We start from the raw sequence: 14904 nt of genomic DNA, 5'->3' as shown, positions 1-14904 counted from the left end.
TGGTCTTTTTGCTTCCCATCTCTTAGTCCAGATTCACCCTACATGGTACTGCTAGAATTATTTTAATTTATCTTAGGTCATAGCACTTATGTCACGTTCTAATTCAGAAATGTCAGTGACTCCTCACTGCTCACTGATGAATACTCATATTCCATAAGTTAGCATTCAAGACAAGCTACAATTGGTCCTCTCAGTCTTTGTCATTTTAACTCTCAGATACTAGACTAATTTATTTTCTTGGAACAGATTTCCATCCTTTTCCATCTCGGTGTTTCTGCTAATATTACCTCTTTCTGTCCTATGCCATTGCTGCTCTAAGTTTTCCAGGGTAACACCTCTAACAGCAAATGAAATTGAAAAAAGTATCCGTATGGTATTTGGAATGCATCATTTTAACTGGCTTCACAGAAGAATCAAATGTTTTTGATGTTATCTGATTTGCCTTTTGTTCTAGTTTGCTAATGCTGCTGGAATGCAAAACACCATAGGTGGATTGGCTTTTATAAAAGGGGGTTTATTTGCTTACACAGTTACAGTCTTAAGGCCATAAAGTGTCCATAAACAAAGGGTACCTACACTGGAGGATGGTGACTGGTGTCTAGAAAACCTCTGTTAGCTGAGACGGCACAGGGCTGGCGTCTGTTTGCCCCCAGGTTGTGTTCCAAAATGGTGTTCTCCAAAATGTCTGCATCAGCTTCCAATGGCTGTCTTCAAAATATTTGTCTCAGCTCCAGCTCACTATGAGCTCCTTCTGTCTGAGTTTGTATAGTGCTCCAGTAAACTAAAAAAGGGCCATGCTGAATGGGTGGGGCCACACCTCCATGGAAATTATCCAGTGGGAGTTATCACCTACAGTTGGGTGGGTCACATCTCCTTGGACACTGAACCAACAGGTTCCAACCCAATCCACACTAAATATGTCTTTTCCCACAAGAATGCATTAAAGAATATGGCTTTTTCTGGGGGACATAAATTATACGAACCAGCACACCTTTAAAATTCATTGTTTTATTTTCTATTCCTAATGATTTGTCCTTTGTTTTTAATATAGAACTAAAGTTTTATATTAGTTAATTTATATCCATCTGCAATCTGTCAGTAAAATTGAAAGTCCAATAAAACCTACAAAGATAATATTTAATCTGAAACTTTAAATACTCCCTGTCATATCATCATGTGACTTTTGATATTACCTCTTTTTCAGCTTAAAGGCATGGTTCTTTCCATACTATTGTCTCCACAAGCCCTGTTTATCTTTGGCCTTTAAGAAGCCTTCCTTGATGTTTCCTTATACCACTTGAAAAGTGATCTCTTCCTCCTTTGTTTTATGTTGCACATTTTGTCTGCTTTGCTATCATTGTGTCCTTTTATTGTAGTTATTCATTTGCATCTCTCATTTGGTAGAATGTAGGTATTCTGGTGGCAGGGATCTTATGGTATTCATTTTGTATTCCCCATAGACACTCCCCTTGGGTACTCAGAAAGCATCTGTGCTAGTTTGCTAATGCTGGAGAATGCAAAACACCAGAGATGGATAGGCTTTTATAAAACGGGGGTTTATTTCACTACACAGTTACAGTCTTAAGGCCACAAAGTGTCCAAGGTAACACCTCAGCAATTGGGTACCTTCACTGGAGGATGGCCAATGACGTCCGGAAAACCTCTGCTAGCTAGAAGGCAGCTGGCGTCTGCTCCAAAGCTCCGGCCTCAAAACGGCTTTCTCCCAGGACATTCCTCTCTAGCAAGCTTGCTCCTCTTCAAAACATCACTCCCAGCTGCACTCACTTCCCTCTCTTTGAGTCAGCACATTTATATAGCTCCACTGATCAAGGCCCACCCTGAATGGGCGGGGCCACGCCTCCATGGGAACATCTCATCAAAATCATCTCCCACAGCTGGGTGGGGCACATTCCAAGCAAATCCAGCCAGCACCAAAATGTCTGTCCCACAAGACCACAAAGATAATGGCATCTGGGGGACACAATACATTCAAACCGGCACAGCATCTGTTAAATTATCTACAGTAACTTCAAGTAGCTCTATGTCATGCTTACCTATTTCTTTCTCTTCAGCTATGACTGTTCTCCTGTGCTCCATTTCTGTGTTTTCATTTCCCCTTTGTACATTTCTAAAAGTATACCCTCTTTTACCTGCTGATTGCACAATGCTCCATGTATGTTCCTCTGAAAACCAACCTCATTTAGCTACCTAGTACCTCATACACACAGACACATTTATTGAGGTAAAACTCCTATGTGTTCTAGCTATATCAACGGATCTTTTATGTCATGCCAGAGAGTATAAGGGACCCATGATCCTATCCTCCATGTGGCTTCTCTTAGCTTCAGGTTTTCTGCATCCTGTTTTTCTCATGGATTCATAGATGTGAGCCAAAGCAAAGAGATAGATACATCTTATAAGTTTGCTTTTTTATTTACTTTAAACACTTATTTTGTTTACTATATGCCAAATATTGTTCTAAGCAGTGTACAAATATAACCACTTTTATTCCTTATAACTACCCTCTGAGGTAGGTGCTGTTATAGCCTTGTTTTATAGAAGAGGAAACTGAGTCATGGGTAAGTGAAGAAAGTTGGCCAAGTCACACATTAGTAAGTTGCAGAATTCCCTACAGTTAATTTTTTTAACCTTTATTCCTTTACTTATACATCATTGTAATTGCCTGACAAATAAAGACATTTCCATTAAATGAGGCCTTCTAAGGAGACATCCCCTATGTCTTTGAAGCATTACACATTTTTCTTAATATAACAAAATACCTTTAAAACAGAGGAAATGGATATTCATCCCTATGTCCCTCATTTTTCACAACAATGGTTGAGAGTGTGGGTGATTAGGGTATGGGACATTCAAAGCTCCATCTCCCATCTACCAACTTGAGTATAGCAGAATGACAATTAGGGTTGACATTGCTCCGTGAGATAAAAGAGTTATTGAATGTTAGGTGTTTAATTTTCAAAAGAATGATTACTTCCATCCCCCTGGGGTCCTCTGGATCCTGGCAGTGGACTTGAAATGGTATTTACTAAGACAAACTTTTCCTTAAGGGATCTTTTGGAAGATGCCCATTTGGTTATTTTATATAATTATTTTGGTTTGTTGCTGAATGTAATGCTTATCTGAGAATATATATTATACTCATATATGAAAACTTAGGTTTTTATAGTTTTTAGTTATGTAAAGTTGTCTCCAGTTAATTTTCATGAAAATCCATTAAAAACTATATTATATACATTTAAAAGGACATAAAAATACATATGCTTATAGATTATTTTCTTATGTAGTATTTAACACTACCTCTTAACCTTTGCCTTTTCTCTCCTCAGTTTTTAGATGTTAGGAAATGTGCGCATCTAGGGTATTTGCCAGGGAATTCACTGTCACTGGGGCTTAGCCATCCCATCCCAGTACATGAGTATAGATTAATTCTAAGCCTAGATTAATGCAATTTTAATAGAATTATTATTTGAAAAAAAAATACTATTTGAGCCCAATACATGTAGAAATATGTCCATTTACATATTACTTGTTTTATTCTTTTATTATAGTTAATAGTGTCTTATAATCTGAGATGTTTTGTTTTATACCCGTAGCCTCCACTGGATCATTCCAGTGACAAGTCACTTCTTGATGCTAATTTTGAGCCAGGAAAGAAGAACTTTCTGCATTTGACGGATAAAGATGGTGAACAGCCTCAAATACTTCTGGTAAGCAACTTAGAAAACCCTATATTCAAAATTTTTATGCACTCTCACCTGCTACTTGGGAATGCAGTTTTCTGAAAGAAAAAGGAGAGCTGTATTACAAAATGTAACAGAATATTATTTTTCTCTTTTATTTTGGTTTGCTTTAAATGTATATCTTAATGGTGCCTAATACATAGCACCATTATTTGTGAATGTAGTCTGTTGCCACTTTTTGCTTACCTTGTTTTTGGAAATTATTTCACAAGCAGGTTATGTTTTTCCTAGGAAGCTTATAATGTAAGATGCATTCATAATCAGACTTAGCATCACATTTTCCTATTTCTACTGTCCTGCTTTCCTGGGTTAATTAAAACAGGCTGATAAAACAACAGGTAGAAGCAACAGGTTCTGATAAATCTTTGTTATGTTAATTGGATTAACACTGATCGATAAACTGTAAAAGTAGTTAAGGTACTGGATGAGATGTTATTCTAAGCCTTCTTCACCAGGTATTCAAATAAAAATTTTATTAAGTTCCTGTTACATGATGGCTACATTATTAATTCCTTGGGCTTCCAAATGATAAATGTTGTGGCTTTAGGCATCAAAAAGTTTTTATTATGGTTAAGGAGATGCTTATATACCTATGAAAATAAATAATTCAAGTTAGCATATACAAAGTACCATGTGACTACTACAGACAAATTCTGGAGGAGTCCAAATAAGGTAAGATCACTGAATGGTGGTAATATCAGGGAAGAGCCTTCTAACCTAGGGTCTTTAGCTGAGCCTTGAAGGATGGGTTGAACTTAAATAAGTAAAAAAAAAAAAAAGAGTAATAACAAATAGGGAATAACAAGGAAAGTGAAGAGGTGAAAAGGAAAGCACATCATGTGTTGTACTGTTCAGAGTAGATTGAAGTAAGAGCGCTTAGAGAAGAGGAGTTATAGTTAATTAGATTTTGTTAACGAGGCCTCGCACCAAGGTGGTGATGCTGGAAATGGAGAAGGAGGAGTCACATGATAGATAAGTTTTCTAGGGAAATTTGATAGAAGTGTTTGGATAAAGTAGACAGATACATATATGGGTAGTTACGGTTAGGGATGGGTCAGAAGTTTGAGAAGACTGGAACAATATTTGAATGATTCTAATGTATTCCAAATATTATTTTATATGTATTAACACATTTTAAATTCACAACCTTATGAAGTAGGTAGTTTTATCATCCGCATTTTAAAGATGAGGAAACTAAGGTACAGAGAGGTCATTTAGCACTAGATTTACCTCTCTCAGGGTCATAAAACTGGTAGGTGGCAAAGCCATCCCAGGCAGTGTGGCTCCTGGTCATGCACTCTATTTAGGCATTTTATCAGTAACTGGCTCTTGATGAAACTGTTGACAGAATCTAGGAAGTTGATTGGGAGTAAATTTTATAGAGAAAGTAGTACAGTATGTTTCAGATATAATGAGTTAGAAGTGATGGCAAAACAATCAAGTGGAACTATAAAGAACTGCTTCTAGGAAAAGAGGGCAGGATTGGAGATTGAGCAGTCTGCCTAGAGACAGTATTTTAGGCCATAAAAAATGAGAATTAGGAAAGATAAAGTGTTAGATAGGGAGGAAACTGAACAACAGACTGATACTCAAGGAATATTTACAGTTATATTTTGGAAAAAGAGGGGCTAAATTTGGAGAGCAGAAATTGTTCAGGTAGAAAAGAGAAATAGATTAAGTTTCAAGCAAGCTAATGAAAGCAAGGAGTTTCAAAGGAACCTTGTTGGAATTATAAAATTAAAAGAGGTAAAAAGAAATAAGGCTACTAGGTCTGGCCATTACAGAGTTATTATCTTGAAGAAGATTATATCATTAGTGTTGTAAAGAAAGACTTGGGAGGTCTAGGAGAATGGATGGTGAGGAAATGTTGTCAGTAAGCATAAATCATATTTTTTAAATTTTTAAATTGAGATATTCATTTACCATAAAATTCATCCTTTTAAATTGTATAATTCAGTGGATTTTAGTATATTTGCAGGGTTGTGCAACATCACCACTATCTAATACCAGAAGATTTCCATCACCCCCAAAAGAAACCTTGTACCCGTTAGCAGTCACTTCCTGTTCCCCACTCCTTCCAGCCCCTGACAACTACTAATCTACTCTCCATCTCTATGGATTTGCCTATTCTGGACATTTCATATAAATGGAATCATAAATATGTGACCTTTTATGTTTGGCTTCTTTCTCTTAGCATAGTATTTTTCAAGCCATATTTTAGCATGTATCAGAATTTCATTCTTTTTTATAGCTGAATTAAGTTCTGATACATGTGACAACATGGATGAATCTTGAAGACATCATGTTGAATGGAATAAGCCAGACACAAAAGAACAAATATTGTATGATCTCACTGATATGAAATAATTGGAATAAGGAAATTCATGAAGTCAGAAACTAGAATATAGGTTGCCAGGGGCCAGGGTGGGGGTAGAGAATAGGGAGTTAATGCTTAATTGGTACAGAATTTCTGTTTGGGGTGATAAAAAAGTTTTATTAATGGATGGTGGTGATGATAGCACAACATTGTGAATATAGTTAACACTACTGAATATTGGAATGTGGTTAAAGGGAGAAATTTTAGGTTTGTATATATGTTACTAGAATAAAAATTTTAAAAAAATCCAATAGGACTGTACAACACAAATAGTGAACCCTAATGTAAACTATGGACTATGCTAAATAGTACAATTATAGTAATATTCTTTCATCAAATGTAGCACAGATAACTATACTAATGTCAAGTGTTAATAATGGGGGAGGGAAGTATTTGGGAACTCTGTGTTTTCTACATGATATTTCTGTAAACCTACATTTTCTCTAAAAATAAATAAATAGAATATGGGATGTCTTTCTATTTACTTAGATCTTCTTTAATTTCTTTCAGCAGTGTTTTATAGTTTCCATTGTATAAGTCTTCTATTTCCTTGGTTAAATTTATTCCTAAGAATTTTGTTCTTTTTGAGGCTATTGTAATAGCATCAAAATTAAGAATTGCTTTCTTGGTTTCTTTTTTGGATTGTTCTTTGTTAGTGTATAGAAGCACAACTGCTTTTTGAGTGTTAATTTTGTATCTTGCTGCTTTGCTGAATTCATTTATTAACTCTAGTAGCTTTTTTATGAATTCTTTAATGCTCTCTAGATGTGAGATCATGTCATCTGTGAATAGAGGTAGCTTTCTTCTTCTTTTCCTATTCGGATGCTCTGGTTAGAACTTCCAGTACAATATTGGGTTGAAATGGCAAAAGTAGGCATCTTTGCCTTGTTACTGATTTAGGAGGAAAAGCTTTCAGTCTTTCACCATCAAATATGATGTTAATTGTCAGTTTTTTCATATATGCCCTTTATCATGTTGAGGAAGTTCCCTTCTATTACTAGTTGAAGTGTTTTTGTTATGAAAGTGTATTGGATTTTGTCAAATGCTTTTTCTTCATCAGTTGAGATGATCATGCTTATTTTTTTTTCCTTCATTCTATTATTTGGTATATTACATTGGGATTGGACCATGTTCCAGTTTGCTAGAGCTGCCATTATGCAAAGTACTAGAAATGGATTGGCTTTTATAAAGGGGATTTATTAAGTTACAAATTTACAGTTTTAAGGCCACAAAAGTTTCTAAACTAGGCATCAGCAAGAGGATACCTCCAATGAAGAACATCCAATGGTCTCTGGAACTCCTCTGTCAGCTGGGAAGGCACATGGCTGACGTCTGCTGATCCTTGCTCCCATGTTGTATTTCAAAATGGCTTTCTCCAAAATGTCTCTGGGCTTCTGTCTTCACTCCTCTCTCTCAGCTCCTGTGCATCCTTGCTACTTTCTCCCAGGGCATTTCTCTCTAAGCATCTGGGGGTCCTCTCAGCTTCTCTGGAGCAAACTTTGCACTTCATCTCTTAGCTTAGCACATCCAGACGTCCTTCGGTCTGCATCTGCAAGCACCTGCGAGTGTCAGCATCTGTGTCTGTGTTGGCTCTTAAGCTTTCTTTAAGTAGTCCAGTGAACTAATCAAGACCTACCCTGAGTAGGTGGGGTCCACACATCCATATAATTCAATCACAGTTACCACCCACAATTGGATGAGTCACATCTCCATAGAAACAATCCAAATGTTCCACCTTAAGATTGGATTAAAAGATCATGGCTCACTGTGAACAATCGAAAGAACGATTTGTTTTGTATGACTGCGTGGTATGTGAATATATCTCAATAAAATGAAGATAAAAAAAAAAAAGATCATGGCTCTTCTGGAGTCTATAACAGTTTCAAACTGGCACAGACCCCCTTTGCATTCTTGAGATAAATCCCACTTGATCATGGTATATAATCCCTTTATGATGCTACAGGATTCAGATTGCTATATACCATGTTGAGGATTTTTGCATCTTATATTCATCAGAGATATTGGTCTGTAGTTTTCAATTCTTATGTTGTCTTTGTCTGGCTTTGGTATCAGGGTAACACTGCCTCATAGAATGAGTTAGGAAATGTTCTCTCTTCTGTTTTTTAGAAGAATTTGAGAGTTTTGGTGTTTTAACTTCATAGATATTTGTTAGAATTTCCCAGTGAAACCATCTTGTCCTGGGGTTTTCTTTGTTGGTAGTCAATAAGGAGAGGTTCAAGAGATTTAATCTCTTTACCTGTTGCAGGTCTATTTGGATATTCTGTTTCTTTTTGAGTCACTTCTGGTAGTTTGTGCTTCTAGGAATATATCCATTTCATCTAGGTTCTCTAATTTCTTGGTGCACAGTTATTTCAAGTGTTCTGTTATAATCCTTTTTATTTCTCCCAATTCAGTAGTAATTGTCCCACTTTCATTTCTGATTTTAGTAATTTGAATCTTCTGTTTTTCCTTTGTCAGTTTAGCTAAATGTTTGTCAATTTTGTTAATATTTTCAGAACCAGCTTTTGGTTTCATTGATTTTCTCTATTGTTTTCTATTCTCTATTTTATTTATTTTTGCTCTTATCTTGATTATTTCCTTCCTTCTGCTAGCTTAGTGTTTAGTTTGCTCTTCTTTTCTAGTTTCTTAAGTTGGAAAGTTAGGTTATTGATTTGAAATCTTTCTTATTTTATAACATAAGCATTTGTATTAGTTTGTATTAGTTTCCTAGGGCTGATGTAACAAAGTACCCCACCTTAGTGGCTTAAAACAACAGAAATTTATCCTTTTATATTTCAGGAAGTTAGAAATCCAAAATAAAGGGATTGGCAGGACCATGCCCTCTCTGATAGTACTAAGGAAGAATCCTTCCTTGCCTCTTCCTAGCTTCTAATGGTGACTGGCAATCCCTGGCATTCAAAGGCTTGTAACCCATAATTCCAGTCTCTGCCTCTGTCTTCACATGGTCCTCTCGCTGTGTGTGTCAGTCTGTGTGTCTTTTACTCTTTGATTAGGGCCTACCCTACTCCATTATGACCTCATCTCAACTAATTATTTCAGTTTACAAATAAGATCACATTCTGAGGTACTGGGGGTTATTACTTGAACATGTCTTTTTTAGGACATAGTTCAAGTCATTACAAGGCTTCAGCTGTAAATTTCCCTCTGAGCACTGCTTTCTCTGTATCTCATAAGTTTTGGTATGTTATGGAGTTGTTTCCATATGTCTCTTAAGTATTTTCTCATTTCCCTGTGATGTCTTCTTTTACCCATTGTTTGAGTGTTAATCTTCACATTTTGTGAATTTTCCAATTTTCTTTCTGATTTTGGTTTCTAGTTTTATTCCATTGTGATCAGAGAAGATACTTCTTATGATTTCAGTCTTTCTAAATTTATTGAGTCTTGTTTTTTGTTCTAACATTGTCCTAGAGGGTATTCCTTGTACACTTGAGAAGAATGGGTATGCTGCTATTGGGTGGAGTGTTCGGTATGTGTCTGTTAAATCTAATTGGTTTCTAGAGTCATTAAAGTCCTATATTTCCTAATTGATCTTCTGTCTATTTCCATCTGTTTTTGAAAGTGGGGTTTTAAAGTCTCAAACAATTTTTGATGAACTATCTTATTTCTCTCTTCATTTCTGTCAATTTTTGCTTCAAATATTTGTCTGATAAGCTACCCCAGGTCTCTTGGTTACTATTTGCATGTAATCTACTCCATCTTTTTGCTTTCAACTTATTTGTGTCTTTAGATCTAAAGTGAGTCTCTTGTGGACAGCATGTTGTTGGGTCGTGTTTTTAATTCCTTTCTGCCCCGATCCCTGCCTTTTGATTGAAGAGTTTAATCCATTTATATTTAAATTAAATTTCTGATAAGGACTTCTGCCATCTTACTAATTGTCTTTTGTTCTTTATTCCCATTACTCCCTTCTTTTGTGTTCAAATGATTTTTTGGTAGTGTACCATTTTTATTCCCTTACTACTTCCTTTTGTATGTAATTTCTTATATTAGTGGTTACCAGGAGGGTTACAGTTAATGTTCTAAATTCATAACAATCTAGTTCGAACTGTTACCAACTTTCTTTCAATAGCATACAAAAATTTTGCTTCTGTATAGCCAATTAGCATAGAATTACAATTATTCTTTTATGCAATTGTCTTTTAAATTATATTTGAATAAAAGGGGAATTAAAAACCGAAAATACAAAATACTGACTTTTGTATTTACCTATGTAGTTATCTTTACCAGTATTCTTTATTTCTTCACATGGCTTTGAGTTACATTAAAGAACTCCCTTTAGCATTTCTTGTAGGGCAGACTAGCAACAGATTCCCTCAGCATTTGTTTATTTGGGAATGTCTTTATTTCTCCTTCATGTTAGATCGAAAGTATTGCTGAATAAAGCTTTCTTAGCTTATGGGTTTTTCTTTTTTTTTTTTTTTTTCTTTTCAATTTTTCAAATCTGTCATGCCTTCACCTTCTGGCCTTCGGGGTTTCTGTTGAGAAATTGACTGTGATTTTTACTGAGGGTCCCTTATACCTGGCTACTCCTACTTCTCCCTTGTTCCTTTCAAGATTTTCTCTGTCTTTCACGACTTTGAATATAATTTATCTCAGCGTGGATCTTTTCATGCTTATCCTTCTTGGAGTTTGTTGGACTCTGGGGCTTTTTAGATTCATACTTTTCACCAGATTTGCAGTTTTCATCCATCATTTCTCCAAATATCCATTCTGCTCCTTTTTCTCTTTCCTCTCCTTTAGGGATTCCCATTATCTGTATGCTGGTAAGCTGGATGATGTTTCATATGTCTTTAGGCTGTTTTTTTTCATTCATTCTTTTCTTTCTGCTCCTCAGATGATAATTTTGATTGACCTAATTCTTTTGCCACTTACACATCCATTCTGGAAACCCATTAGTGGGTTTTTATTTTCAGTTATTGTATCTTTCTTCTTCAGAACTTCTGTTTGATTCCTTTTTGTAATTTCTAGTCTTTATTGATATTCTTTCTTTTTTGAGACATTTTTCTCATTTCTTTTCAATTCTTTATTCATGTTTGTTTTTAGCTCTTTCAGCATATTTAAGACAGTTGATTTAAAGTTTGGGACAGTTCTCTTAATATCTTTTTTAACCTGCAAATAGACCATACTTTCCTATACTTTGCATGCCTTATAATTTTTTTTTTAAGTGGCTATTTTGAGTATTATGATGTATTAACTCTGGAAATCATATTCTCCCTCCTCCCCAGGTTTTATTTGTTGTTGTTGTTTGCTATGGGGTGTAGTTGTTTGTGTAGTAATTTTTCTAAACCATATTTTCTAAAGAGTGTATTCTTTATCCTGTGTGGTTTCTGAAGCCTCTATTCTTTTAGCTTAGTGCTCAGTTATTGGTATGACAGATATTTCCTTAAATGCCTGGAGACCCCCTCAAAAAAATAAATTAATTAAGGAGAATACAAAAAAAAGAAGGAAAAGAATGACAGACAAGAAAAGAATAAAAAATATTTAGGTTTTTGCAGATTGGCTTTGTGTTGTGCAGTCCTATGCTTAGACAGGCAATTCACATCTCTGCTTTAGCTTTTATTTCCTTTTTTACATGCAGCATAAAAATCAGCCATAGGTGAAAAGTTATGGTGTTCTCAGGTCTTTTTGAGCATACATCCTGCCCAGATATATGCATGGCTCTGTAAATTCCCTGGTCTACACAAGAAGTTTTCAAAGTCTTATTCCCTCAAAAATCTCACTCCCATCTTTTCCTCCCAGGCTTTTGATGTGTCAGCAGCTTGTTCATTTGTCTTTCAGTGTTTTCGGGAATGTCATCTGCATAGGTGCTCCACTTGATGGTTAGACAAGAAAAGGGAAACCCCTAGTTTCTCAGACCTTCAAGGGAGTTCCCAGACTGGTTAAAACAGACAAACACAATTTCTTAGGAACAAGGTGTATGCTCTTCATCCTCTGGAGCCATGTATCACAGTGGGAATGCAGGATGCTGTCTTAAGACTGCTGCCATGCCAGGGTTGGGGGTGGAGCTAGGGCAACTTAAAATGCCACAAAGACCACCTGCTGTGTTCCAGTGGCCTTTTTCCTGGTTAAGTATGTGTTTAGTTGATCTCCCAGATTTCTGGGCTAGTGTGTCCTGGCAGTTTTTGCCAGTTTTTTTAGTATTTCTGGGGAGGGATGGACTCCCCTCTACCATTTTTGCTTACCCCTCTTTTTTTGTTTGAGTCACTAGTTTGAAAGTTACAAAATTTATTTCTATTCTTTTTGTGGATACCCCCAATCCCTATCTTACTAGACTTTCCTGTCTAATCTGTTGACCTTAGAGATTATCTAATTTAGTAACTACCAGTGTGAAGGGCATTCCTTCAGAGAGTTTTTGACTTTTGAAGTTGTGGGCATGTATGCATTAAAAATGCAACTGGATCTATCTCATGTTTGCAAATACATGACAATATATGTAGAGGGAGGGTATGGGTTTAAAAAGATTGAGAAAACCTGTTCTGTTTTATCTCATTTTAAAGACTGAGGAAACAAAGGCTCAGAGACTTTATGGACCTTTTCAGAACCTGTCTTCTTGATGAAACTTTCCCTAGTAAAAATTGTTGTAATTGATGATTTTCATTTAGAAGTCTATTATGGAAAAGGATGCATTTCTGGACAGAAGACAATAACTAAACATAGCATACATTCTGAAGCAATACCAAAATATGTTGCCTGACGTTCCTTAATATCATCATTTATTTTTATGTCATTGGAAGTTTTTATTAGTCTGAGTTACATTGAAATCTGAATTAGCTATTAATTTAGGTAACTCCAGATACACAGATTATGAGCTCATGTTTTAAAATTCATAGAATTACCTGGAAGCTCTGTCTTAATTGCTTTTGCAATTTGTTAATCCTTTTCCCCTTCTTCCTCTTTAATAGGAAGTTTCTTGGTTGGAGACAGTAAGTAACTATCCATCTCATTCAGCAATTATTGAATATCCCCTATTTGCCAAGCCTATTTGTAAAAATGAATGATAGACTTTGTCATCAAGGCGTTCATAGTGGCACTTTTGATTTATTAGAACAAAAAAAAAAAAAATTCCCTTTCTAATATAAACAGAAAATTTGAAACAGAATTGAGCAAGTAAGAACTTGGGAATGAGACCTGAACACCTCTCCAAAGCATTATATATCAGTGTCTTTCAAACTTTCCGATGGGAAATGGTGAAGGTGTACATTCCTTTGAATACTTGGTGGTAACAGTAATAGTAATTGTTTTCATTGCTTCAACAATTAATATGTGGTTTTGTTTGTTTTCATTATTTCAGCAACATTCACTATTCAATAAATATTGACTGTTATATTTTAGGAAGATTCCAGTGCTGTGGATGACAGTGTACATGACAGGTTTATTGGTCCACTTCCAAGAGAAGGTTCTGTGGGCTCTACCAGTGATTATGTCAGCCAAAGCTACTCCTATTCATCTATTTTGAATAAATCAGAAACTGGTAAGACTTGCTGTATTTCAATACAATCATAGTGCATTAGACCCAAAGTCATCTTAGTTATCTCTGGCATAATCCCCTCATTTTGTGAATAAGAAAATTGAGAACCCTAAGCAAGATCACTCAGCCTAGCTAAAAACAGCAGAGTCAGAACAAGAATGTGGTTTCCCTTTCCCTCAACCCATTGTTTTGTTTTGTTTTGTTTATACTGTTTTGTTAGTGCCACTATTAGTAAAGTAAAAAATGTTGAATATTGAATTTTTAGAGAAGACTCTTCTTTTTGATAATTTTCTATTTTGAATATAATCTTAGATGTTTGAATATGATATTCCTCAGGAAAGAAATGCCTCTGTTATCTCTTTGGGTTTGAATAGACTGTGGGATTATTTTATTGAACCTTTGTGTTATCTTTTAGTTTAAACTCATCATAATAAATTCTTGTTAATGTTTTTCTAAATATGATTCAGCCTAGTTTTTTGGATTTTTTCCATTTATTGAGCTAATGAAATTGCTTTTCTTTATTCAAGGGTTTAATCATTTATATATAAGATTGGATGATTGCCTACTGAATATAATCTAAACATACGTCATTTACTCTTAATAAACCTTTCATGTTGAAAGATGTGGAAAGTGGGATTCAGAGAAGCCTTTGATTGTGCAACTAGTTAATAGTATTTCATATTAAGTATGGCCTCAGAACCTTGCTTATAGAACTTCAAAACAGAGGTGGCTTTAAACATTAATACATCCAGGATAAAAAGAAATCTATGGAGTTTAGACTGCAGATTTTGTTTTTTTGTGCTCTGTAATCTTCTAATGGAACTTAGAATAATTTACTTTTATTTCATCATTTGTGCAGGCTTAATGGTTTATTTGTTAGATAAATAACAGTAAAAGCCAGTCATATTTGATATTTAGGATCATTTATATCAATAGAATTTTTTTCTGTAAACTCAGAAAAAAAAGAGAATGCAAAATTATCTTCTGATTCAGCTAATTGAAGATAAAGCTATTTCCCATTACATTGTCTGAAGTAGTGATTCTCAAACTTTTATTTCTTTAAAAATCATTTGGGGGTACTTGTTAAAAATGCAAATTCTAAGCCATTGATCTCATTAGGCTGATTTAGTTACTCGAAAGTAGACTGAAGGAAATAGCATTTTGTTTTAAATAAGTACCCTAGATTCTTCTGAGATAGTTGGAATATTTTGAGAAGGTTCCAGATTTAACAAATCAGGATTCTTGAAGTAGTTACTGTGCACTCTCGATTCAGTCCTTTA

General features: G+C 35.1%; 1 protein-coding gene across 2 annotated transcripts in view; it reads left to right on the top strand.

Annotated features, from left to right (window-relative positions):
• USP47 (ubiquitin specific peptidase 47) overlaps positions 1–14904 on the top strand; it is a 171719-nt gene that overhangs the window by 63356 nt on the left and 93459 nt on the right. For both annotated transcript variants that reach the window (XM_037839958.1, XM_037839959.1), the window contains exons 3-4: positions 3615–3728; positions 13489–13627. In XM_037839958.1, the coding sequence (XP_037695886.1) occupies positions 3615–3728; positions 13489–13627 (253 nt within the window). The remainder of the gene's footprint in view (positions 1–3614; positions 3729–13488; positions 13628–14904) is intronic.

Source organism: Choloepus didactylus, chromosome 6 (genome assembly GCF_015220235.1).
Source record: "Choloepus didactylus isolate mChoDid1 chromosome 6, mChoDid1.pri, whole genome shotgun sequence".
Taxonomy (NCBI): Eukaryota; Metazoa; Chordata; class Mammalia; order Pilosa; family Megalonychidae; genus Choloepus; species Choloepus didactylus.
Note: the sequence above shows the minus strand (reverse complement) of the source record. Positions and strands in the feature narration are given on the sequence as shown.